This window comes from Tursiops truncatus, chromosome 8 (assembly GCF_011762595.2).
Source record: "Tursiops truncatus isolate mTurTru1 chromosome 8, mTurTru1.mat.Y, whole genome shotgun sequence".
Lineage (NCBI taxonomy): Eukaryota > Metazoa > Chordata > Mammalia > Artiodactyla > Delphinidae > Tursiops > Tursiops truncatus.
Genome location: NC_047041.1, coordinates 9,116,384 through 9,142,663, shown reverse-complemented (window position 1 = coordinate 9,142,663; position 26,280 = coordinate 9,116,384). Strand labels below are relative to the sequence as shown.

The 26,280-nt window shown below is 54.9% G+C and overlaps 1 protein-coding gene and 1 long non-coding RNA gene across 9 annotated transcripts; one reads left to right on the top strand and one right to left on the bottom strand.

The window, feature by feature from the left end:
* Nucleotides 1-1,458: 1,458 nt before the first annotated feature.
* On the bottom strand, nucleotides 1,459-20,674 carry LOC141279301 (uncharacterized). 2 transcript variants are annotated; one of them, XR_012333276.1, is made up of 5 exons: nucleotides 20,221-20,674; nucleotides 19,318-19,421; nucleotides 18,601-18,663; nucleotides 9,831-15,150; nucleotides 1,459-4,547 (listed from the first exon to the last, which is right to left on the bottom strand). It is a non-coding gene; the product is annotated as an uncharacterized lncRNA (long non-coding RNA). The 2 variants fall into 2 exon arrangements; XR_012333277.1 differs by having other exon boundaries at nucleotides 1,463-4,547; nucleotides 15,071-15,150; nucleotides 20,221-20,668.
* A 547-nt stretch (nucleotides 20,675-21,221) lies between these two features.
* Nucleotides 21,222-25,879, top strand: ROBO3 (roundabout guidance receptor 3). 7 transcript variants are annotated; one of them, XM_073808035.1, is made up of 11 exons: nucleotides 21,222-21,500; nucleotides 21,592-21,634; nucleotides 21,833-21,972; nucleotides 22,258-22,452; nucleotides 22,622-22,760; nucleotides 22,930-23,142; nucleotides 23,524-23,672; nucleotides 24,119-24,229; nucleotides 24,435-24,602; nucleotides 25,084-25,274; nucleotides 25,633-25,879. In XM_073808035.1, exons 3-10 carry the CDS (start codon nucleotides 21,840-21,842, stop codon nucleotides 25,242-25,244), a joined length of 1,269 nt encoding a protein of 422 aa, XP_073664136.1. In that variant the 5' UTR covers nucleotides 21,222-21,500; nucleotides 21,592-21,634; nucleotides 21,833-21,839; the 3' UTR covers nucleotides 25,245-25,274; nucleotides 25,633-25,879. The 7 variants fall into 7 exon arrangements, with proteins under 7 accessions (XP_073664136.1, XP_073664131.1, XP_073664130.1 ...); XM_073808030.1 differs by having other exon boundaries at nucleotides 21,833-22,452; nucleotides 22,688-22,760; XM_073808029.1 differs by having other exon boundaries at nucleotides 21,833-22,452.
* The last annotated feature ends 401 nt before the right edge of the window (nucleotides 25,880-26,280 follow it).

The window sequence follows — 26,280 nt, the reverse complement described above, 5'->3', positions numbered from 1 at the left end:
TGGTCTCTTCCTTTGTGAATTTTATGCTCACGTAGAGAGAGAGAGAGAGAGAGGGAGAGGGAGGGGGGAGAGGGGGAGAGAGAGAGAGAGGCTGAGGCTGGGAAATTGAGACAAAGAGTGATAAAAAACATAGTCCATTTCTGACTTCCCTGAAACTGCAGAAGTTCCAGGAATGATAGAAATGAGCAAATGGAAAGAGCAGCAGGTTTAATACTGATAGGTACCAGGTACGATGGGATTTCGGAACTAAAAACAGAATGGTAGAAAAAGATCTGGAGGTCTCAGTGGGTTACACTCAGCCATGTGCTTGTAGAAGTCATTCTGTTACTAGAATTATGAATTATACATAAGAACGGTGGGGTGGGGGCAGGGGAATCTGCCTTCTGCTATCCTCAGATGCAGGTCCTTCACAGAGAGGTGGTATACCAGGCACACGGTGTATGGTCAGCCTGAGTTTAAATCCTGGATCCTCCATGTAGTAGCCACTTAAGTAACTTGGGGCAAGTCACTTAACCACCCAGTGCCTACATCTCCCCATCTGTAAAATGAGGGTAGTAACAGTGCCTGTTTATTGGGTTACTAGGAGAATTAAATGAGAAAAGCACCTAGAACAGCCCCGCCAATAGTAAGTTCACAATAACTGCTATGCTACACATCATGTCGGGCACCCAGGGTTCAAAGATGAGTCAGATATAAGTTCCAGCTCCCTAAGGGGAGCTTGGAGCTCATGGGGAAGCTAATCACGGAGCAAATAATTTAAACATCGCATGTTAAATTGTACGGTAGGGGAATAAATCAAGTGGTCTGGGAGAGTCAGGGAGGGCTTCAGTAATCACTAATCTGCACGGAATCCTGGCAGGTGGAGAACGGAAGGGAGAGGGCACTTCAGGAAAAGGAAGTGGAGAATGGCAGGAGCTAAGGTACAGAAGTAGAGAGAGCACCACACGTGAAAGAAAAAAGGCAGCTTGGCGGTGGGAGGTAGATGGCCAGAGGGATGGGGTGAGAGGTGGGGTAATGGAGAAGATCTGGGAGAGGCACACATGATCTATGGTGATACTCGTATGCACTTCCTCTAGGAATTGAGAAGCCATTATCATTTTTAAGTAGGCGAGTGACATGATCAGGTTTGAACATCAGAGACAAGCATGTAGCTCAGTGTCTGGCACTTGGCGGTTACTTACTAAATGGGGTTTGAACAAATATACGACAGTTCCTTGAAGCAGCAGAGTACAGGATGGATTCCCAATGGGAGGCTGAACGCAGGGAGTTAGTTTGCAATAGTCAGAGTGAAAGATGGTGAGAATCTAAACTAAGGCTGTGGCTGTGGAGATGGGCAGGAGGTACAGAGCTGATGAAATAGCTCTCAGAGACTCACTGGACTGGCTTCCTCAGGTTCAGGGTTTAAGGGGGGGAGGTATAAAGAATTTAGGAAGAGTCCAAAAGAAAGGTCCAGTTTATAATTGTAACACAACAGTAGTAAACATAGGAATAAACAAATGAGAAGTATTCAAGATCTACATCATGGAAACTTTAAAACTGTTAAAGGACATAAAAATGAGGCAGATGTTTTCTGCCACAAACATGTATCACTGGTCCTAAAGGGGAACAATATACTCCTTGCTCCTCGTTGTTGAAAATGCCCCATATCTGAGTCTAATGTCCTAAGACTCTATTACCCACCATCTCAGTACTGCCTACTGCCGACTCCTGCGTCCTACCACCTCATTCCTTGCAGATTTTAGCTTCCGGCTCGATGTTTCTCACCAACTCTTCCCCTGCTCTAATTCTTGATGGTTCTAATAACCACTCAGATGATCCATCCGATATCCTTGCTGTTCGGAAATTCTCTGGTGGTCCAGTGGTTAGGACTACAAGCTTCTACTGCAGGGGGCACGGGTTTGATACCCGGTCAGGGAATTAAGATCCTACATGCTGGCAGCTCCGCCAAAAATGACCTCAAAAATCAAAAACAAAACAAAACAAAACACCGAACAGTATCTTTGCTGCTCAGTTTCTTGACCTCTCCTCTCACCACCTCGTTGTCTGCTCTACCTTAGCCATTAATTCCTGTGGTCATACCCTAGTAGACCTTGTCATAACCAGTAACTGAACTACTCCATGATCTTAATTTCAAGCAACCTCATTTCCAATCGTCATCTCCTATGTTTTCCCATTGGCTTCTTCTGATGTTCCAATTCCAACAAACCTTAGAGCCCCACCAGGATAATCCATGAATCTTATTTTTTTCCCATTGATCTCAATTCCTTTTCACTGTCACTCCAGTTTTTCAACTCGTGGCCCTACTTCCCTCCTTACTCAGCTTACATTCCCACGGTCAATCATCAGAGTCAGTTTCTCGTAGACATGCTCAGCTTTCCTATCTGACCCTCAATTCTCTGAGTGTGTTTGACTAACCCACAAAGTTGAATAAATCCAACCCTCCACCTCTTCTGAACCTGCACCCAAGCCACCGAAGGTACCTGGAAAACATGCAAAACTATGCACAATGGTCTCACTTTAAATTCATGATCACTAACCCCGGGCAGGCCTCTAACACTGCCTGGTGATTATGTTGCATTTCCCTAGTTGGTAACTCTACTGCTCTCCTATATGAATATGTCATACACACACCTCCATCCTCAAGCCGTGAACACCTCTTCCCCTATCCCACTCTTAGCTGATAACTTTACTTCCTATTTCATGGGGAATAGAGAAGCAATCAGAAGATAACTCCTGGGACTTCCCTGGTGGTCCAGTGGGTAAGACTCCGCACTCGCAATTCAGGGGGCCTGGGTTCGATCCCTGGCTGGGGAACTAGATCCCGCATGTGTGCTGCAACTAAGAATTCGCATGCCGCAACTAAGACCCGGTGCAGCCAAAATAAATTAAATTAAATTAAATTAAATCAAAAAGAAGATAACTCCCACTGGCTCCCACCATCACATCTTTCCACCTACTCGTGTCTGGACGCCGTACCCTCTTCTTCCTTTTATTGTGGAAGAACGATCTGTGTCCTAAGTGAAACTGTTCACTTGTGCACGAGACCCCGTCGTCTCTCCAGTCAAGGACATTGCTCCAGCCACGCTCCCCTCTCTTCTCTGAATCGTGGATGTCCCTTCTCTATTAGGTAATTTCAGTCAGCACAGAAGCAGGAGGCTTTCCCTCTCATTTTATTAAAAGAGATTTCTGATCCCACTTCTTTTTTAACTTTCTCCCCACAAGTCTTCCCATTTCAGCAAAACTCTAATTCCTTTGCTTCTATTTTCTCATGCCACCCCAATCAGAATTTGCTTCCACCCAACCACCAGAACTGCCTTTAACAAGGTCACAGTGGCATCCACATTACTGAATTTAATGACTCATCTCGGTCTTCATTCTAGCTCTTCTTATTCCATTTACTATAGATCCCTCCCTTCTCCTTCACTTGGTTGCCAGGATACCACACTCTCCCAGATTTCCTCTTATCTCTCTGGCTCCTTCTAAGCTTTCTTTATGCTTCCTCCTCAACTCCCTAAATTCTAAATATTAAAGTAACCAAAGCTCCAGTCCTTGGACCTGTTTACTTTTTTTTTTCTATCTCCCTTGATGATCTCATCTAGTTTTGTGGCTTTTTATAGCATTTATTTGATGAAGGCTCTCAAATTTTTTTATAAGCAATACAAGTTTATTTAATTACTTTGGAAACAATCCCCCCAAATGATGCCTGAACCTAAAAGGTACATAAAAATGACCAACAATATCTTAAAATAATAGAGCTGAAGGGCTCTCAAATTCTTATCTCTAGCCTAGACTGCTCCTCTGAACTTCACGACTAGTTCATCCCACTGCCCATTTGATGACACCACTGAGATTTCTAACAGGCATCTCAAACTTAACATGCCCCAAACTAATTTACTAATATTAACCATAAACTCTACAATATGTTTAGGTTTCCCCATACCAGTAAAATCTTGTCAGCTCTATTTATATATACGATGTGAAAGGATACCCTAAACACATTGATGTTAACAAAAGCAGGCTGCAAAGCAGTACAATTAATATGATCATATTTGTGTTTTAAGAAGGATAGAGAGATACATGCTTTTTCTTAAAATTTGAAAGGGTACACAAGAAACCATCTGTAGCTGCCCCAGGCTGAAGAAGGATAAGAATGGTGTGAGGACTTTGTTCATCTCATACTCTTTTATTCTGCTTGGATATTCTTGCATGAGCATGTATTATGCATAGGATAATAAAACTATTTTTAAACGAACAAAATAGGATCCCTAGCAGAGTATCAGAAATAATAGAGGGGGAAAGGGAAGGAAGAAAAACAGAAAAAGAAGGTGTAGTGGGTTAAATTTCAGAATGTAAACTTATTTGGAAGGAGGACCTTTTCGGTAGTTAAGAAGAGGTCACACTGGATTGGGTTGGGCCCTAATCCAATGACTTGTATCCTTATAAGATGTACACACACAGGGAAGAATGCCATGTGAAGACAAAGGCAGGGATTGGAGAGATGCGTCTACAAGCGGAAGAATGCCGCGGACTACCGGGATCCACCAGACCTGGAAGAGACAAGAAAGAAGATGTGGCACATATATACAAGGGAATATTACTCAGCCATAAAAAGAAACGATATTGAGTTATTTGTAGTGAGGTGGATGGACCTAGAGTCTGTCATACAGAGTGAAGTAAGTCAGAAAGAGAAAAACAAGTACCGTATGCTAACACATATACGTGGCATCTAAAAAAAAAAAAGAAAAAAACAAGGTCATGAAGAACCTAGGGGCAAGACAGGAATAAAGATGCAGACCTACTAGAGAATGGACTTGAGGATATGGGGAGCAGGAAGGGTAAGCTGGGACAAACTGAGAGAGTGGCACGGACATATATACACTACCAAATGTAAAATAGATAGCTAGTGGGAAGCAGCCGCATAGCACAGGGAGATCAGCTCGGTGCTTTGTGACCACCTAGAGGGGTGGGCTAGGGAGGGTGGGAGGGAGGGAGACGCAAGAGGGAGGAGATATGGGGATGTATGTATATGTATAACTGATTCACTTTGCTATAAAGGAGAAACTAACACCATTGTAAAGCAATTATACTCCAATAAAGATGATAAAAAAATAAATAAATATTAAAAAAAGAAAGAAATCTTCCTTAGAGCCTTCAGAAAGAGCATAGCCCTTGACTTCAGACTTGCAGCCTGCGAAAGGGGATAAATATGTGTTGCTTTTGTCCACCTAGTTTGTGTTTTTTTGTTACAGCAGCCCTAGGAGAATGATATAGAAGGGAGAGAGACAGACAGAGACAGAGAATGAGAATGAATGGGAGGCACCGAGGGAAGGCTAGTGGGCTCTGCGGGGGCAGTTGTTGTGAGGACTGACTAGTTAATTGGGTGTATTCACTAAACCAATATGTACGGAGTGCTTGCTCTGTACCAAGTTTAATAAAAGGAATCAGGAAAACTCTTGTTCTCCCTAGCCTTTGTTCCATCTGTACTGGGATGTGGACATTTCTGCCCAGTTGCCCCCAGATTTCCAGACTTGGCGGTGTGTGTTGCACACTAACTCCCCCCAGGCTCCTCCACTGGAACCCCAGGGGTGGGGGGCCGAGGCGGTGGGGGGGGGGGAAGTGCGCTCTGGGACAAGGGGCCCTGGCCTATTATCTCAGCAGCTACAGGGTTGAGCCAACAGACCCTGGCTCCTGCCGGGGGCTGGCTCCTGCTGTCTGCTTTCCAGCCGGGGGCCTATTCTTTGCTCTCTGATCCCCCCTCCTGTTTGGCCCCTGCAGGCTGGGTCAGTGCCCCCTGGCATCATTGCTCTGAAGCCAGCAACCCTGCTGGGCCATTCACAGGCATAACCTAGTAGGGGTGGGGGACAGATGTTAGTTCCTTGTCTCCCTCCCCAACAAACACACACACATATGCTTGGTCCCTGGGAAAGGACCAAGGCAGAGAGAGTGATGGGAGGCTACAGGCTCTGGGGGGATGTAAACAGACTGTGTGTGTGTGTGTGTGTGTGTGTGTGTGTGTGTGTGTACTAGGGAGAGGCAGGGGCAGTAATCCGTGTGAGATGGGGGGTTGTCCTCAGGCTGCTCTCCTGGGCAATTACATGCCAGCAGCTCATCCACTACCAGCTGGCATGCAGGCTTTGAACCACCAAGAAGCTTCCCATACAGCCCCCAGCTTGGCCACTGAAAATTCCCAGCTATGTTCTCTGGCCTATGTGATGGCTCTAGGCCATGGAAGTTGACCTGGGGTAGCTATTCTCTCCATAAACACACACGCCCACACCCCAGACACACATTTCTTCCCACCAGACTCCAGAACCCTATCAGAAGAAACTTACCCTCTCTCTCCATAGACTCCACTCTCCCCATCCTCTCTGCCTCTTGCTACTCTCTTTTTTTGCCAACTCCCCTCAAAACTTCCTTTTCTCTTTTTGACTCTTTCTGAAGTGCAGACTGTTACTGATAAAACCCTGGGAAAGAAGTAGTCTCCTGAGGCAGCAGAAGGGAGGGGCCTGGAACTCAAGTCCTTTCTCCAGCCTAAGGTGGAAGTTAGACGAGGACCCTCCGATTACAGTGCACACACTGAGTGCTTCAGGTCAGGGGTCCCCAACCCCCCCGGGCTTCGGACCAGTAGCAGTCCCTGGCCTGTTAGGAACCGGGTTGCACAGCAGGAGGTGAGTGGCAGGCGAGCAAGGGAAGCTTCATCTGCCGCTCTGCATCGTTCGCCTTACCACCTGGACCATCCCCCTACCCACCCCTCATCGGTGGAAAAGACTGTCTTCCACAAAACCGGTCCCTGGTGCCAGAAAGTTGGGGACCGCTGCTTTAGGTGCTGTACCAGCGCCTGTGGTCTACAGGTTAGGAAAGGGAGACAGATACAGCGAGTTACCTACTCTCTCTAAATAAGAGGTAGAAGCCGGAGTTGTGTTGGTCGTTTGTGTGGTGAGGTGGGGCAGGCAGTGGGGAGACGAATAGGAGGCAAACTCCTTCCAGAGCTGCCTGTGCGAACAGCATAGCGAGAGGCAGGACTGGAGAAGGTGCAGGGCCAGTGTCCAGGCTGCCCATCGGACCTTAAGAAAGGGAGGCTGGGCTTTTTCTGCCCACTCTCTGCCCCACCTGGGCTCCAGGGGCCCTGAGCGGGCTGGGAATTGGGCTGTGGTTGGGAGGCCTTTATTCTCCAATACACCCCAGTTGAGTACTGCACCCTCTTTTGGCATTTAATATGAGTTGGTTTAAAGGGAGAGTATTCTAGAGATAGAGAAGTACAAAAAAGGAAAGAGAAGAAACAAGAACAAAAAGTGGGGAGAGAGAAAAGAGTATTGAGAAGGAGTGAGGTGTAGAAGAGGGACAGGAGATTTGGGCCAGGAGAGTCTCAGAAAGGAAGAGAGTGGCCCTACTTTGTCCAGTCTCTAAACCCAGAATGCCAGGGATTAGGAAGCTGCCTTGCCCATGGGCTGAGTTGCCGCCTCCGCTCAGGGAACCCTGAGCAAATAGCCCTGATCCCCACATAAAGGGCCAATTAACTGCGCTGTCTCTGGGAACAAATCCGCTAACAGGGTGACAAGCCCCTAGACGCTGGCAGGCCCTGTGTTTGCTGAGAGGCCCACCGGGAGCAAATCAGGGGATTAGGAGGGGGCAGGAGCCACATGGTGGGATGCGGTTTCCTGTCTGCTGCAGCCCTCCCTGCCCCAGAGCAGGGCTGGTGCCAGGACGCCGGATTTCTGTCCTGGTTCATCCTCTGACGTGATGGAACCCAGGTGACCTGGGTGGGTCAGCAAGGAGGGGAGCAGAGGGCTCCTGAACCGGGAATCTGAAGCATCAGAGCAGAGCAAGTAGTCCAATTTCTCCTTAACGGATGGGCAAACAGGTCCAGAGTGTGAAATCTCACTGGCAAATATAGGATTGGGACGTCTGGGTTCGTCATTCCTGAAGGGATTGATTTCTGGTGGGAAAATCTAACCCTTATCACCTCTCTTATCTGAATGCAGCCTCGTCCTGGAACAAGGATCAGACGTCAGGTCCTATCTCTTAGTAACTGGTCCTTGAGAAAGAATGTCACCAGCTCCTCTCCCACCTACCCTAATTTAAGGTCCGCTGGGGTTTAAGTGTTTGTGGGGCGCCAGATTCCTAGTCCAGCAAGGACAGGCGGGGTGCTGAAAGAACAGCTCCTAGGGCGCAGCCTCCGGTGGGGCACGCCCTGCCCCACTGCCCCGCCCCGCCTCCGCCCTTCTTGCTTCTGGCCTGGCGAAGTCACGCGCAGAGCTGAGGCGGGGCGGGGGGCCGTAGGAAGGCACCTAAACGTCCGTTCGTTTGAGGCCCCCGAGGGCTGCTCTGAGGATTGAGGGAGGAGTTTGGGGACAAGCCCCCACCCCTTGACTAAGTCTCTAGTTCACTTGAGCGCTGCCTGCCTGAAATACCCAACTCCTGACTTAGCTTACGATGGGGTCTACGTCTGTGTAACACCCACCCCTCAGGATGTTGACCTGTTCACCTGCCTCTTCCCACTTCGGAAGCAGCCACTCCTCAAAGGTGATCTCCTCACACGGAGCCCTCCGGTTGAGCCAGAACCCCACCATCAGCAGGGCCTTAGCTCAGATAGGCCCGGGTCTCTCTTCCCCTGACACCCCAAGGCCACCCGTAGCCTAGGAAAGTGTGTGTGTGTGTGTGTGTGTGTGTGTTTGGAGGGGGGCGAGTGGGAGATCTTCAGGTACAAAGAACGCCAGAAAAGCCAGAAGCAGGCGGGTGGGGGGGGTGTCGTGTCCCCTCCCCCTAAGGAGGATCGTTATCAAGTTTGAACTGATTTGAGCGAGTCTTCCATCAACCCCATGTCTTCTCTTGCACTTGCCTTTACAGGAACAATATTGCTCTCTTTGTCTTAGCCCCAGACTCCCTGGCTCCCCTTCAGTCTCCTCCGAAAGGTGAGACAATTTAATAAAATATGTCAGAGCAAAGTAATGCAAAAGCATGCCGATAGATGCGAGATGCCTGGGTTTCCCTGGGCTTTCCGCCTCCAGTTTTATCCCTGTTGAGTATCCTCAGGAACTACTAGATTAGTGGTGCGTCTGGGGCAAGGACTCCCCGGTCAAGACGCGCCACCTCATCCCCCGGTCTCTCGGCTGCAAACCAGGCGACTGCTGGGCAAAGGGGTGGACGCACCGCGGAATTATTCTCCACCCACTTCCAACTCCCGCCCCAAACCACGCCAGCCGTCCGCACTCCCGCAGCAAAGCCCGGGGACTTGGGAGGAAGTGGAAGCCAGGACTTGGAGAGCTAGAGGAACGGTCTGGCCCTTTGCCTCAGTTTCCTAAAAGAGGAAAAGAGAGGAGGGATTCCTCCTTTGAAGTCAGGCAGAAGGGCAGAGTCCGAAAGAGCCTCATCCCTCATCTTGGGTGCTTTGAGAAAGGAGGGAAACTCTCCCGAGGTGTCCAGAACCGACGCGGGACTCGGGGCGCGGGGCGGGGACTCCGCATCTCGCGCGCGACGCGACTCTAGTCTCTGGCCCTGCTAGTGGCCGTCGGGGTGGGGGTGGGAGGGTGGAAGGCGGCGGATTAATCCCTTAATTACGCGGTGATCCGCGTGGCACCTGCTTTCTGCCCGCCCAGCTCCCGGGGGACCCGGGCACGGCGGGTTGGAGAGAGAAGGACGAGGGAAGGAGGAGGGCACGCGGAGGCACGCGCGGTACCCAGGCGCGCCGGCAGGAGAGCGGCACCGTGGCTGGGACAGCGCGCAGAAGCTGTAGAGGGGCTTACGGCTCCCGGCCCGCGGGTCTCAGACCCAGGGGCTGGGCCCCGAGCCCCCAGCCCCGGTCCCAGTCGGGTCGCGCCATGCTGCGCTACCTGCTTAAAACGCTGCTGCAGATGAACTTGTTCGCGGACTCCTTGGGCGGAGACATCTCCAACTCCAGCGACCTGCTCTTTGGCTTCAACTCCTCGGTGGCGACGCTCAACCAAAGCCAGCTGACCCCCGGCGATCCTTATCTCAACGGTGAGACCCTGCGCCACGGGGACTTCGGATCCAGGGATGGGGTAAGGTGGGAGGGCGGCATGGACGGGGAGTCCAAAGCGCTCCTGCCCCAAGGTTCGGGACCCAGCTACTCCCTCCCACGCCTCCCGGGTGGTGGGGACCAATGGCTAGTTTGGGGCTTAAAGCACCTGAGTGGGGATATCGGCAGGAGATCGAGGGCTTGGGAGGAGTTGGCAGCTGAGTCCACCACTCCTCTCCTCCCCAACCGATGTCCACGGCCACCCCAGGTGAGAAGAACCTGAGTAAGAGAGGCCGGGACCCACAGCACGGAGGGTAGAGGAGGGGGCGCGGTCGCTGGAGGGCCTGGGCCAAGCCGGGCCACTCGGTGACCCACCCAGGTAACAGGTTTCCGTTCGGGACCCTAAGTTTTCCAAGAACTCACTTAGGACGAGGGTGATGACGCCAAAATGTTAAATGTGTTTGCTACAGAAGGCGACAGAGGCGGCGACCATTTCAGGGAAACTTAGAAGTTTGCCCCTCAGAGGTAGAACTCACCGCCGGCTCACCCCGGCAGAGCTGCGGCGGGCGGGCAGCGCTGGCTGGGAGGTCATTACCGCTAATTACGGTGATTAATAAATGATTGAGACAGCGCGCTTTCCCCTAGCGCTGCGGGGAGGCGGCGAGAGTAGATCTGCCGGAGCCTGGGGAGAGGGCCAATTGCGCCCCCTGCCGGCAGCATTGGGAACTCCCGCAGCCCTGAACGACTTTGCTGTTGATCCCCCTCTGGGCACAGCCTTCATCCCTCCGCCTCTACCCGCTCGAATCTACCAGCACCGTGCTGGGGACTCCAAGGTGGCAAGAAAGGAGACCCAGGCAATGGATGTGTGTTTGTGAGTGGGGTACTCCAGGTGCTGGGGGAGGAGCGCCAGAGCCTCATTAGCATGGTCATTAGCTATTCATTAGCTGCTGTCGAAGCATCTCCTGACACCGGGAATGACAGGGAAGAAATTCCAGGGAAAGGACGCCTGCAGCTGTGTCTACAGGAATTAGGGGGAAAGAGCCGATGAGAAGGGTGTGGTTTGTATGGAGGGAGCAAGGAGGAAGGAGATGGGGAATGAGATGGGATTCTCCAACCTCCTGACCCTCTTAGATTCCCAGGAGGTTAAGCACAGAGCCCTTCTCACGGACACCCCAGACGCGCCTCTGCTCCCCCAGCACTCTTACAGTGTTTACACCACACATCGTCTCATTCAAACTCGAAAATTCAAGGAGGTGCGTTGATGGTCACATTTTGTGACTGAGAAAACAAACTCAGAGCGGATGAATAGTATCCTAATGGTCACGAAAGCAACGTAAAGCTTGGCAATAACAAACCAACTTCCATTACACCCAAAGGCCATGTGAAGGGGGGAAAGGGAATTTTGGGGCCTGGAAGAATCTGATTCAGGTAGAGACTGTAGAGGTCAAGATAAGGTAAGGTGGGCCAGGGAGGAAGAGCCCTTAACTAAAAGTAGAATAGCCACATTCATGGAGTCTTCTTCCAAGTGCTTTACATACACTCTGGTCTTGTGACAACCCTACCACCAGTGCCACATTACAGGTAAAGAAACTTCGACCCAGACAAGTTCAATAATTCGCCCTAGTTCTGACAGCTAGGAAGTGTCAGCGTCTGAGATTCCAGCCCCGGTCGCTTCCACGACACCCCTTGAGCTCTTATCCACTCTAGGGTCGCTCACGTGGGGTCTGGTCTGCCTAAACGGGGACTGGAATGGGATGGAGGAGAAGAAACGAGTGAGAAGCAGAGGTTTCCATCTGAAAGGGAGGAAATCGAGAAAAATTCCTTCCTTCCCTAAGTGGGAGGGAAACCGATCTTCTTGTCCCTAACCAGTTAGGTACCCTCTCCCCAGGACAGCAGCAGCACGGGGCAACCCGTGCAGCTTTGTCTCCACTAGAACTTCTTAAGAGACGGGGCTGAGAAATGAAACCCAATCCCGTACAGAGGCTGGAAGCAAGAGGTCCCCGCGGATTTTGGAACTGGGGGTGGGGTGGGGCGTTGGGGGCGGGGGCGGGGGAGGGAGGCAGAGAACAGAAGCACGGGGCTGTCCCTGGTTATTTAAGGACACCAGGTTACGCGAGGCGGCAGCGACGCCTACTGGCCATAGGTTACAAATCCATTTTTGACGAATCTGGGGGTGGGCGTCTGAGCTCAACCCGCTCGAGGATCCTGGATCCCAAACTGCAGAAGAAGAAGCGAGCAGAAATCTGTAGGCCAAGTGAGGGGCAGGAGTAGACATGCGGGTGAACGGATCTGAGTGACCAAGGAAAGTGAGGAATTCCTCTCTCAATGATTCTTAGCCTTTCTTAACTATTATCAACCTGTAGAATAATCTGTTGAAAACTATGCCCTCTTAGAAAAGGAGCGTTACTCACTATTCCACCATCATTTGCGTTCAATTCGCGTGACTTCACAGGACCCAGAAACGTGATTATCTGTGGGGTGTCAGTAAGAGGGCACTGTGCCTATTCACGGGCTCCAGGATAAGGAGTCCTAGCCCTCAGCCCATCATTCACTTCTTCCCTTTCCTAAGGGGGGGCCCCAGGCTGGGCCACAGTCTCCATATCGCTGGTCCGGGACCGCGCGGGGGCGAAGAACAAATTGTCGGCGCTGGTGCACCGCTTATGGTTGTTCACAGGTCTGTGAACCAGCGCGGGTGGGAGACTGAAAACCAGTCGGCTAGAGGCGCGGTCTACTTGCCAAGCCGTGGCCCAGTCACTCTGCACTTCAGCTTGGCAGGAGGCTGGCGTCGTTAGCCGGCCTAGAAAGCCGGCCTAGGAGCAGGTGTCCAGATTCCTCTACTGATCTGCCTGTCCGCAGGCATCTTCTTTCCAGCCTAAGAACGTGCGGGGCACCTGTCCCGAAGGAGATACTCGACCCTACACACAGAGAGGGTGGGCAGGAGGGGATCTTTCTTCTCTCTGGAGATTCGATCTTTCTCCCGGTTTCCGGGTCTGAATGCTCTGCGCCCCCCACCCCCCTCAGGGTCAAAGGTCGGGCCGGAGGACGCGATGCCGCGCATCGTGGAGCAGCCGCCAGATCTGCTGGTCTCCCGAGGCGAGCCGGCCACGCTGCCCTGCCGCGCGGAGGGCCGGCCGCGGCCCAACATCGAGTGGTACAAGAATGGGGCGCGCGTGTCCACCGCGCGCGAGGATCCGCGCGCACACCGCCTGCTTCTGCCCAGCGGCGCCCTCTTCTTCCCGCGCATCGTGCATGGGCGCCGCGCGCGGCCGGACGAGGGTGTCTACACTTGCGTGGCGCGCAACTACCTGGGAGCGGCGGCTAGTAGAAACGCCTCTCTAGAAGTGGCAGGTAGGAGTCTCCTGGTTGCTTCCAGAGCCTCGGGAAGACGGGAGGGCACCGGGTAATCCCATCCAGAGCCAGGCCCAATCTCAACCCATTCAGCAGCTTCCCTTTGGGACTAAGACCTTTGGTCTCTAAAGCCCTCGCTTTGGTCGGATGAGGAAGTGGGCCTGGTGTTGTGGCAACCCGGGAAGAGTTCCGGTCTGCGGTCTGTGGTGATCCATCTCTCCCCAAAACACTTTCCTATGTCCTCACCCAGTTATGTCACCCCACACCCTATTTATTCCCGTGGTCATTCATTCTCTCTCTCTCTCTCTCTCTCTCTCTCTCTCTCTCTCGCTCTCGCTCTCGCTCTCCCTCTCTCCAGTCCTCCGCGATGATTTCCGGCAGTCTCCTGGGAACGTGGTGGCGGCCGTGGGGGAGCCCGCGGTAATGGAATGCGTGCCCCCCCGCGGCCACCCAGAGCCTTCCGTGTCCTGGAAGAAGGATGGTGCTAGACTCAAGGAGGAGGAGGGAAGGATCACGGTGAGGGGTGGGGCCACGGCTGGGGATCCGACCGGGAGCCAGGGTCGGGGCCAGGGACATCCTGAGGGGCGAAGCCCTAGGCTAGGGGTCTGGGACATGTGTCAGAGGAGGAAGGCCTGAGTCTAAAGGTCTTGGAGGGGCCGGGGGGAATGACCTGGAGGCGATAAGACAAGAGATTTGAAATTGGGGTATTAGCTAACCAGAGGCTGAGAGTCAGCTACTGAGTGGGGGATAAATCAGCAGAGGTAGGACGGAATCAGTGTAAGAAGGTGGGGATTATGATGCCCCAGGGACTGGTGGGAGGTGGTCTGGGCTGTGGGAGAAATGATACACTTGAGCCCCCACCTTGCGCAAATCACTCAAGGATTCCTTATCTGATAAGTGGGTCAAATTCACTGGTCTTCTTCATTGGCTTGCTGTGAGGATCAGATAAACAAATAGGCTTTGATGGCTATAAAGGATCAAAGTTTCCATTATTACTCTGCAGCTCCGTGGAGGGAAGCTGATGATGTCACATACGCTCAAGAGTGATGCAGGGATGTATGTGTGCGTGGCCTCCAACATGGCAGGAGAACGGGAGAGTGGGGCAGCCAAACTTGTGGTCCTGGGTAGGCACGTGGGGTTGTGGAGTTATGGGAGTGTGTAGCCTGGGGAGTGAGTAACTGAGCTGACCTCCTGACTACTCACTCACTCACTCTGCACAGAGCGTCCCTCATTCCTGCGTAGACCAGTGAATCAGGTGGTCCTGGCTGATGCCCCCGTGGACTTCCCATGTGAGGTGCAGGGGGATCCCCCGCCTCGTCTACGCTGGCGCAAGGAGGATGGGGAACTGCCCACAGGCAGGTGAGAAGCCCCCTCCTACCGCCTGTGAGGAGACCCAATCAGCTCAAGAACATACCCAGCCCTAGAAAGCTGGGGCGGGGCGGGGGGACAGGAAGGCAGATGCCTCTCACTTGCTGGCACAGAGAAGTCTGTTCCCCAGAGCCTGTGGCCCCTGCGCTAACCAGTCCCCACCTCCGTTCATGGGTCCATGGGTAGCAGCTTCTGTCCCTGTTGAGGTCTACCTTGTCCTTATGTACCCTGATCCTGGTGTCTGTCCTGGGGTGGGTGAGAAAGGGTGTGTAGCTGTGGCCAATCCAGCCTGGGGGTGGGGGGTGGAGCAGGTATGAGATCCGGAGCGACCACAGCCTTTGGATCGGGCGTGTGAGCGCTGAAGATGAGGGGACTTACACCTGTGTGGCGGAGAACAGCGTGGGCCGCGCCGAAGCATCCGGCTCCCTCAGTGTTCACGGTGAGGGCCCCACCTGGGACTGCCTGCAGCAGGGATGAGACGAGGGAAGACGGAGGATGGGTGGAGGTGGAGAATGAGGAGAAAGGACAGAGCAGGAGATATGAGTGCATCCCCTGAGACTTCTGGAAGGAGAGGAAGGATGGGAAAGCTAAGCAGGCTTGAGCAAAAGACGGACATCTGCTCCTGCTTAAGCCAAGCTCAGGCGTCTCTCTCCTGTTTCCTGTCTCCCTTCTTAGTACCCCTGACTCCCTGTTCCTTTATCTCCCCTCCCCTTCCCAGTCCCACCCCAGCTGGTGACCCAGCCCCAGGACCAGATGGCGGCTCCTGGAGAGAGCATAGCTTTCCAGTGCGAGACCAAAGGAAACCCCCCGCCTGCCATCTTCTGGCAAAAGGAGGGAAGTCAAGTAGGTGGCCAGCTCCACAGGCCTTCCCACCAGCTTCTCCTCTGGGTCTCAGCCGTCCTCCTTCTACATTCTGCAAACTTCTCTCTGGGGTTCAGTCTTAGCTTTCCTTCCAGAAACCTGTGCAAGTTATTTGGGAGGATTAAATAAGATAGTGAATATAAAAGGCCTGGAACATATGATAATATGTTTTGGTGGTAGGGAACAGTCCTGTATTTTCTTGGAGAATCTTTCTGTTTTGGGCAAGGCTGTCCTGAGGATGTAGCAGATCCAATTAGCTCCTTCCTCCTCCCCACGCCTGGGGTCTGGGCTTTAACATTCTGCTCTGGAAAGTGAGTACTGTACCAAAGCTGCTCAGGGTAGAACATTACACGCTTTTCTAATTACAAAGGACTTCCACCAGGGGGAGCTCACAGACACCCCTCAACCTCAGCAAGCAAATCTCAGCATATAGAATTGGAATGAACATGAACTGAAGTTACAACACAAGTAACTCCCTCCAAGGGGAGGGAGTTGTGCCAGCAAGTGAGAGAAACAGGGTCAGTAGAATAAAATAAGAATAAAATAAGTCTCATTAACCCCATCCCACTGGGAAACCAGGCCACCCACTGCCTCGTTGCAAATCCACAGCCACAATTTTCCAGCATCTTCTCTAGCACTGGGGACTGCTGCATTTTAATTAGATTCTTAAATGAATCAAAATGCTGATGGTAGTAGAGGGTGGGAACAAGTGTCAGTCAGGGGCTCAGCATGATGTCATTAAAACCTGCTTCCTTACCTTCTGTGTATCTAACGTAAAATGTTAAAGCCAGAAAGAAGGGGAAAGCACTTAACATTTATCATCCAATGTATTGAAAGGGTTTCAGGTAATCACTTGACTGAATCCTCGTAAGTATCCTCTAAGAGTCAAATCTGGGGAAATTGGGGCTCAGGAAGGTTAAAGAGCTTGCTCAGTTTCCTGACTGGTAGAGCCGGGATGTGCACCCCCCAAATCATCTAATAAAACTCCCTTATTCTTGTGAATAGGGTTAACTAGTTTGCCTAAGGTCACAACACTGGCTTTGGACAGAGTATGAACTAGAAGCTTAGGAATTCTCTGGATCCTGGGGTTGGTGAGAATGGGGAGCTCTCCCTGCCAGCTGCCAGGTGGCTTGGTTGCTTGCTCTGTCCCCAGGCCCTGCTATTCCCCAGTCAGTCACTTCAGCCCACGGGGCGCTTCTCAGTCTCTCCCAGAGGCCAGCTCAGCATCGCTGAAGTGCAGAGCGGGGATGCTGGCTACTACGTGTGCCAGGCTGTCAGTGTGGCCGGCAGCATCTTGGCCAAGGCTCTGTTGGAGGTGAAAGGAGGTACGTGCCCATGGAGACAGGGCTGGACTCACGGCCTGGAAGGAAATCATGGCTTAAAGAGATCTGTTTTTCTTGGATTCGCTGTAATATGTCTGCAAGGGGAGAGGCATGTTCCTGAGACATGTCCTTGAAGTTTGGAAATCAGGTACAGAAGCCACTAGTAGATGGCTGATCCCACACACAGACAACAGATAGTTATGGAAGCCCCCTGCAATATCCAGGGGAGGGGAAGTGAAGGAGCAGAGATGAGGACAAGGGGCTGGTTGCCTGAACCCAGGACCCTCGCCTGAGGTGCCCAAGTTCTTCCTCTCTCAGCCTCCCTGGATGGGCTGCCTCCCATCATCCTCCAGGGACCAGCCAATCAGACGCTGGCACTTGGCTCCTCTGTGTGGCTGCCATGCAGAGTGACTGGGAACCCTCAACCTAGTGTCCAGTGGAAGAAGGATGGGCAGTGGCTGCACGGGGATGACGTCCAGCTCAACCTAATGGCCAACGGTACCCTGCACATTGCCAGTGTGCAGGTGAGTCTCACTCCTGGGGCCCAAGTAACTGAGAATGGCCACGTGGTCCACATGCCCAACTCCAGTACCTGCTGCAGCTTGAACTCCACCTCTGCCCCTCTGCTCTCAGACCACCTAGAGTGGACAGCATCCTCCCCATCCTTCCGTATACCCACCTCCACTCCTTCGGCCTACCTTGCTCCACTCCCAGTTTGCCAGTCCTCCACCCTCTCCTGCAGGAGATGCACATGGGATTCTATAGCTGTGTGGCCAAGAGTTCCACAGGGGAGGCCACCTGGAGTGGCTGGCTGAGGAAGCGGGGTGAGTTTTTCCTTTGTTCCCTTGTTTTGCCAGCACCCTTCTCCAAACCTGCTTCAAAGGTGGCCAGTACCTCCCCAAACCCCAGGACTGATTTTATCTTCCAAATGCCATGGCCATGGTGGTGGGGAAAAGGAGGACAGAAGTGGTGCCCTTGGGAGGCACATGTGAGCAGGGGTTAGTTCACTATGTCCCCCCTCCACCATCACCACTGTCACAGCGCCACAGCTCCTCTGGGAAGGAGGAAGGTTACGCTGGGGCCATCTTTTCCCCATCCTTCTACTCAAAGATTATCTCCTCACTGCAGAAGACTGGGGAGTATCACCAGACCCCCCTACAGAACACAGTACCCCTCCGGGGCCTCCCTCGCAACCAGTGGTCACTGACATTACCAAGAACAGCATTACCCTGACCTGGACGCCTAACCCACAAGCTGGGGCCACAGTCACCTCTTATGTGATAGAGGCCTTCAGGTAAGGAGAAGGTTTTGAATGCAAACATGGAAAGTTACCAGGAGGGGCCCCTGTGTCCTTAAAGGCTTTGCTGTTGTGGTGAGAGGTTTGCCAGGGTGAGGAGGTAGTAGGGGGTGACAGAGAATGGATGAGATGAAATAGACAGGTTGGGCTCGGACAGCTCTGTCACCTCATTCTTGTTGTAGTCAAGCCTCTGGCAACATGTGGCGGACGGTGGCAGACGGCGTGCAGCTGGAGACACACACTGTCAGTGGCCTGCAGCCCAATACCATCTACCTGTTCCTGGTGCGAGCCGTGGGAACCTGGGGCCTCAGTGAGCCCAGCCCCGTCTCCAAGCCCGTCCGCACCCAGGGTGAGTAAGGTCAGGGTCTCTGGATCATGGGTATAACGTGCAACATGGCAGAGCGCCCCCTCCCCGCAAACCAGAGCACCTGCCTGGTTCCAGGTCTGTCCTGGTGGCCCGGCCTGGAATAGGTGGTCATGCTTTCCTTTCACTGAGGGAACAAGAGAAGAGGAGAGAGAGAAAGAGAGGAAGATTGATTCAGTCATCTTGGTAGCTCCTCACTTCTGAGGCTTTACCCACAGATAATGCAGATTATAAGTAGAAGGAAACTTGGGGGGTCATCTTCATGTGAGAGATGAGGAACAGGGCCTTTAAAGGGCGCATATGTAGCCATGCAGAAAGAATACTCATGTTAGCTGGACACCCTGGCCCACCTCTGGAAGCTCTTCCTCTGACCAGCCTGTTCCTGACCCTGGGATGTGCTTCAAAGTACTAAGTAGTGGTCTGTGGGGCAGGGCAGAGGTGGAACATACTCGCACTCTCAGTCCTGACTCCCTGTCCCGGAGGCCCCTGCTGAGTGGGCTCTTTGGTCAATAGACAGCAACCCATCCGGGCCAGTGGAGGAGGACCCGTGGAGAGGCCAGCGGGGACTGGCTGAAGTGGCTGTGCGTCTGCAGGAGCCCGTAGTCCTTGGGCCCCGGACCCTGCAGGTGTCCTGGACTGTGAGTGTGGCCTAGGGATGAGGCTAAGGGTGGAGATGATGATGGGGGACAAAGGGGCCTCCAAGAATTGGTATGGGAGAGTGCGAGGTGAGTGGCTGGGGAAGATGGGTGAGTGGAGGAGGGGCTGGGACTGGAGGACTTACGTGGCTCCAGCTCTCCCCCTGGTGTGCTTTGTCCTGTCTCCCACAGGTAGATGGCCCAGTCCAGCTGGTACAAGGTTTCCGGGTGTCTTGGAGGGTAGCAGGTCCTGATGGGGGAAGCTGGTCAGTGCTGGACCTACAGTCCCCAAACCAGCAAAGTACTGTGCTAAGAGGACTCCCCCCAGGGACTCAAATTCAGATCAAGGTTCAAGCCCAAGGCCAGGAGGGGCTGGGGGCTGAAAGCCCCTTGGTGACCAGGAGCATTCCTGAGGAGGGTAAGGGGGTGGGGCCCAGAGCTGATGGGTGGACAAGAGGGAAGAAGGAGTGGGGGAGGATGAAGGTTTGCCTGGGGAGAGCAAGGAGCCGGTGGGAAGGGGGGATGCATCTCACTTCCCTAAGATGTTAGAACTGGGAGGATGAGGAAGGTTGGGGCAGGAGGGGCAACTTGCAATGACTGTCTGTGTCCTTCTCACCATGCTTCACCCTGGCCCAGCCCCCAGTGGTCCCCCCCAGGGAGTGGCAGTGGCCTTGGGGGGTGACGGCAACAGCAGTATCACTGTGTCTTGGGACCGTCCGCTCCCCTCCCAGCAAAATGGGGTCATCAAGGAATACCAGGTGCAGGGGTTGAGGAGGTGGGCGGGCTGGGGAGTGGAGGGAGAGGGAGGATGGAGGGGTTAGGATTCGGGAGGAGGGAACCTAGGACTGGCTCTGGGACTGGAGACGAGGCTGGGGGAAGAGGAGAGAGGTTTCAGAGTGCCCTCTCTGAGTTGAATTACGCCCGGCTAAGCCCCTTCTACCATTCAGAGCTTCAAGTTTCCCCGTGAGGCCAGAAGCCACTTCTGAATCTCTAAACCCGGGTCTCGGCCTCCCCAGATCTGGTGCCTGGGCAATGAGAGCCGCTTCCACCTCAATCGGTCCGCGTCAGGCTGGGCGCGCTCGGCGGTGCTCCGGGGACTGCTGCCCGGTCTCCTCTACCGGATCCAGGTCGCGGCGGCCACCAGCGCGGGCGTGGGCGTGGCCAGTGCCCCGGTGTCGGTGCAGCTGCGTGAGTCCGGAGGGGGTGGGAGGGCGGGGCTGGGAGTTAAGGGGGGTCCTGGGGTAGCGGTGCCTCTACTCCCCTCACCTCTCTGACCCCCACAGCGTCTCCGCCGGAACTGGAGCCTGGGCTCGAGGCGGGCCCAGGGCTGGCGGAGCGGCTGGCGAGGGTGCTGCGGGAGCCCGCCTTCCTCGCGGGCAGCGGCGCCGCGTGCGGGGCGCTGCTCCTTGGGCTCTGCGCCGCCCTCTACCGGCGCCAGAGGCAGCGCAAGGAGCTCAGTCACTACACGGGTGAGAGCCCGGCCCGGGGGCAGCGCGGGCCGCGGGGCACAAGGGCTTCCCGGAGATGGAAAGGAGGGCCTTGGAGTGGGCGGAGCCTGGAGATCCCGCCCCCCCAGGGAGGGAGGCGGGGAGGATGGAAAGAGAGGAGGAGGGGCTCAACAGCTCCCGGAGCGGCGTCGGGCGAGGGGTCGCACGGGAACTCAGCCCCTTGGACAGGGGCCGGGTGCCCAAGATGGAACCGAGAGCTGTCGGGACCTGGGCTTGGGGGGTGGGGTGACGGGGAAGATCGGGGCCCAGAGGAGGCGGGGCGGGACCTGAGTTTGCTGAGAGGAGTGAGATTTGTCCTTAAAATGCCTCGGGAAGGAGCAGGCTTTGCGGTCAGCCTCAGTAGAGAAGGGGCAAGTCTGGGGGGCGGGGGGCGGAAACTCACTTCCTGGGGGTCGGGGGCTGGCAGAGGAAGTGTGGCCAGGATCCCAGGCGATAAATTGTCAGGCGGGGTCTGGATGGAAAGGGGGGACCCGCTGAAAGGAGGAGACTTGAGTTCTGCTTCTCCCTGGGAAGGGGCGTGTCCGGAGAGATGCGAGGTCTCTTAGTTCAGAGGTTCTCAATCTTCGCTACCAGGAGTCACTTGGGGAGCTTTAGAAAATTACTGATGCCTGAGTCGCACCCCTAGGAATTCCGATGAAATTGGTCTAGGGTTTCACAGGTGACCAATTCCTGTGAAATTGGTCACAACCTGAGTGGTGGAATTAGGACCACGCCCAAGGAGTGGACCAGAATATGGATATTTCTGACTTTTCTCCCCATTTCCCCTCTTCTTTCTCTCACGGGTTCCTTTTCGGAAGCCTCCTTTGCTTACACACCTGCAGGTAAGACATCTCTGCCCCCGGGGTGGGGGAGGGGAGGGGTTCGGACCCCAGGTAGCCGCGCTTCTCACACTCTCCCCGTCGTCTTCCCCAGTGTCCTTCCCACACTCAGAGGGCCTGTCGGCAGCCAGTTCCAGGTAATTCTCTTAGCTCATCTCCCCAGGATGAGGCCACTCCCTTCGTCCCAGGCCCAGCTGCCTCCCCGTGCTGACCTCCGCCCTCCTCTCACCGCCACACTCACCGTTACTGTCCTCCAGCTCCCATTACCCCTGCCTCCCTTACTTCGCTGGCCTCTTCAGGCTCTCTGTCCCCAGCGTTCACCTGCTGTCCCTCAGGCCACCAATGGGCCTCGGCCCTGCTCCTTACCCGTGGCTGGCAGACTCGTGGCCGCACTCATCTCGCAGCCCCTCGGCCCAGGAACCCAGGGGAAGCTGCTGCCCCAGCAATCCTGACCCAGACGACAGATATTACAATGGTGAGGAGTTCTGCTTCCCTCAGGGGTACACCAGGAGGCCCTGCACCCTCTCTCCTCCCGACCGGCTGGGGCAAACTGAAGGGGGCCAAGGGGTCCCAGTCTTGCTGAGGCTGCGTGATCCTTGGGAGGCTGTGAGTTGGGGGAGCCTCTCTCATGCCTTACCTTTACCCCGGATTGGGATGGGGAAGAGGCGGCATCCCCTTGTGCCCTCCATTCTCCTGTTGTCCTCTATTTTTCTGTCTCTGCCCCGTCTCCTCCCCGGGCCTCCCTCTTTCTCCCCCTCAGAAGCAGGGATCTCCCTTTACCTGGCTCAGACGGCCCGGGGAGCTGCCGCCTCTGCTGAGGGTCCTGTCTACAGCACCATTGACCTGGCCGGCGAGGAGCTGCAGACCTTCCACGGGGGGTTCCCTCCACATCCCTCAGGGGAGCCAGGCGACTGGAGCCAGTATGCTCCTCCAGAATGGAGCCAGGGGGACAGTGGTAGGACTCCAGTTCCCAACACCCCCATTTTAGCCCTGAGCAGCATCTTCCCCAAAGAGTATCCTCCACCCTCCCTTCTGGGACCTAGCCCAGCACTCCTTTCTGACGCGCCTCACCTCTGCCTCTTTCCTGCCTGTATCTTGCTGTGGCCCCATCCTGCTCTCCTCAGGAGCCAGGGGGGGCAAAGTAAAGCTTCTGGGGAAACCTGTACAGATGCCCTCTCTCAACTGGCCAGAAGCGCTGCCACCCCCGCCCCCTTCCTGTGAACTGAGCTGCCTAGAGGGGCCTGAGGAGGCGCTGGAGGGCCGGTAAGGATGCGCCTCGCCTGCAGATGCCCTGTACACGTGGGACCAGCCCAGGGCCTCCTGTCAGCGGAGGGCAAAGATGCTGGGAGAAGAAGGGAAGGGGGCAGCGGAAGGCCAAAGGGAGGGTATGAAGCTACTCAGTCACCCCGCCCTCCTGCCTCTTTGCCCCCAGCTCAGAGCCGGAAGAGTGGGGCCCACCAGTGCCCGAGAGGAGCCACGTGGCAGAGCCCAGCACCAGCGGGGGGTGCTTGGTCCCTCCATCCCGAGGGGAAACCCCCTCTCCCACACCTTCCTATGGACAGCAGTCCACAGCCACTCTTACCCCCTCACCTCCTGACCCTCCCCAGCCCCCCACTGACATTCCCCATCTCCACCAGACGCCCAGGTAGGGAGGTGTATAGTACCTTGCATGTTACAGGCCCTCCGTACATATCTATCCAGTGGGTGAATGGGTGGGTGACCAGATGGATGGATGAATCTGGGGCCCAGAGGTCTCATGGCTGTATCAGGGTGCAAGTGTGATTTGGGGAGAAATGTGGAGGCTGGCAAGGTCTCTCACTCCCGACACTCATTGGAGGGACTCTGCAAGCTTCCTGGGGCATTTCAAAGTTGGCTTTCCTCGTATTCCACGAGCATGGGCGCCTTGTGGAGGACGAGCTGTGTCTTATTCATCTGAGTGTTAGGTTGATTGTTTAGCATGGTGCCTGGCACACAATAGGCACTTACTGTCTGTTGAGCGAACAAATGAAGCCTCATGTCATTGCAGGAGGGCGCCCCTTGGGCCAAGTTCCCCTCTCAGTGTATCCCAGCCCACGCTGAGTAGCCGTGAAGGGAGGCCTGCTGGCCTGGGTGCTGACCCCACGGCCCTCCATCACAGCCCCAGCGCTGCCGCTAGTACAGCCAGCAGTGCCCCAGGTGAGTCTGTAGACCCCTCAACTGGCCTCCACCTCCCCACCTCCCGGAAGCTTGTTTCCCCTTCACCCTCAAGACCCTTTCTTTTTTTTTTTTTTTTAAATAACTTTATTTATTTATTTATTTTTGGCTGCATTGGGTCTTTGTTGCTGTGCGTGGGCTTTCTATAGTTGTGGCGAGCGGGGGCTACTCTTCGTTGCGGTGTGCGGGGTTCTCATTGCAGTGGCTTCTCTTGTGGAGCATGGGCTCTAGGCGCGCGGACTTCAGTAGTTGTGGCGCACGGGCTCAATTGCTCCGTGGCCTGTGGGATCTTCCCAGACCAGGGCTTGAACCCGTGTCCCCTGCATTGGCAGGCGGATTCTCAACCACTGCGCCACCAGGGAAGCCCCTAAGCCCCTTTCTTGATCCACTCTCTTACCCACTCCTACCCCCATCTCCCAATGCCACAGGGAGAACCCGGCAGGCGCCTGGGGAGATGACTCCTCCACTTCACGGGCCCCGTGCCCGAATCCGGAAGAAACCCAAGGCTCTTCCCTACCGGCGGGAGCACAGTCCTGGGGGTGAGGGGGCCGTGAGCCTGGGAGGTGGTGACAGTAGGGGAAGCAGGCAGATAACCAAGGTTGAGCTCTGCGGGTTGGAGGAGGGAGCGAGTGGACCCAAACCTTGGGCTGCTCGTTCAGCGCCCTCTGACGCCGGGGAGTGGGAGTGGGAGAAAGGCCCGTATAGGGAGAAGCAGGAGAGCGCTGAAAACAGGTCTCTCCCCAGACTTGCCGCCCCCTCCCTTGCCGCCACCGGAGGAAGAGGCAAGCTGGGCCCTGGGGCTGAGGGTGGCAGGCAGCATGTCCTCCTTGGAACGGGAGCGGGAACACAGTGGGGAGAGGAGAGTGGCGCAGGCCGGGCCCCTGGGGGCCTGGCGGGGCCCGCACCTGGATGGTAAGGAGGGCCCCTGCTGCACAAGAGGGTGGGCGCTGCGACTGGAGCCTAACAGGGTGGTACGGACCGTGCCACTGATGCACTCATTTTCAACCCAGCTCACCCCTGACCTCCAGCTGGGAGGAGGTCAACATTTGCTCAACATCAAAGACACTTGTCTCTCCAGCTCTCTTTGAGCAAAATCCCCTTAAGTTCCCAAGTTGTATCCGTTCCCAGGACTGAAGCCCAGAGGAGAAAAGAGAGGGGGCCGGGCGCTCTGTCCCTCCTTTCCCAGGGCCCTCTGCGTGGGAGTTCCCCACGGGTTTCTGAGCACGTGTTATGTAAAGGCCATGGGCTGTGCGCTCTGCTTCTCCTCAGCCCCCAGGATGGTCTGCCCTCAACTCTGCTTCCAGAGCTGGGATGGCGGTTAGGGGGGCACGGGGGCAAGCAGCGATGTTCTCCCCCTGCCTGGGCCCAAATGCCCCTCTGTCTCGTGCTGCAGAAGAGGCCTGGCTCCCCTACAGCCGACCAAGCTTCCTGTCCCGGGGCCAGGGCACCAGCACCTGTTCCACAGCCGGCAGCAACTCTTCGAGAGGCTCCGGCAGCTCTCGGGGCTCCCGGGGCCCTGGCCGGAGCCGGAGCCGGAGCCAGAGCCGGAGCTAGAGCCAAAGGCCAGGACAGAAGCGTGGAGAGGTAGGGGCTGGGGATGGCAAAAAATGAGAGTGGAGGGCTAGGGAGCATGGGCCACGGGATGATTAAAACTAGGAAGGCAGAGAGGTCCTCTGGGGGAAGTGTCAAAAGGAAGGGACCCCGTGAGTAAGGAGGAAGAGAGGACTCCTGGAGCACAGGTGACAAAGGATGAAGACAGATGACATAACAGAGGGGCCAGGCTCTGTAGGAGAGCTGGATCGGGAGAGAGGCTGACCAGAAATGAGGTGCATCCCCACTGGGTCCTGTTTGTCCCGACCAGCACCTTACAAACCAGCCTCTCTCTCTCTCTCTCTCTCTCTCTCTCTCTCTCTCTCCCCCCCCCCCACCCCTCTGTCTCTAGGAACCAAGATGACCTTTGATGAGCTACCAGAAATTCCATGGGGAAGGGCGTGTCCCTGGGCCCGGAGCCTGAGCAAGAGCCCCTCCCCTTGGTGAATGAGGGCTGAGCGGAGAGGAGCAGGGAGGAGTCTCTTCCCTCTCAGCAATGATGCATGGGGCTCCCTGAGAAATTGGCCTAGAAGCCAGGAGCCAGCTCTTCCCTTGCCATCTGGGACCCATTCATAAGAAAGACAATAAAAAGAGTCTGATCAGAGCGCTGGGCCCTGTTTGTCTGGTTTTGTGCAGGATGTGGGGAGGAAGGGGGCTGCGAGCGTGTGTATATCATTTGAGCTTCTTCGGCTGAAAGCACTAGGGGAGGGCAGGGCTAAGAGATGCCACCTGTTTTGCCTCCAGAAGGAGCTGAAGCCACCGTCTTCCCAGTTACAACCAGAAGGACTTTCCGAATAACCAACGGCGAGAATCTTGTCCCGCCTTCCCAGAGCGGAGCCAGGCCCTCCCTTGGTGCCCTCCTCCCCTATCAGGAAATATACCCCTTACAATAACAGTAATTTTTAAAAACTCAAAGAAAGGAGGAGCTGATGGGGGAAATCCCAGCCAAGAAGGAAAAACAGGCTTTTGCAGACAACCACCCACAACCCCTCACAAAGGG

Coding starts and splice junctions, on each gene's coding strand:
- ROBO3 (XM_073808029.1), top strand. CDS start 21,840: ATGGGCCTCGGCCCTGCTCCTTACCCGTGGCTGGCAGACTCGTGGCCG. Junction 23,143..23,523: donor CATCTCCACCAGACGCCCAG/GTAGGGAGGTGT, acceptor ATGTCATTGCAG/GAGGGCGCCCCTTGGGCCAA. Junction 24,230..24,434: donor GCGGGAGCACAGTCCTGGGG/GTGAGGGGGCCG, acceptor GTCTCTCCCCAG/ACTTGCCGCCCCCTCCCTTG.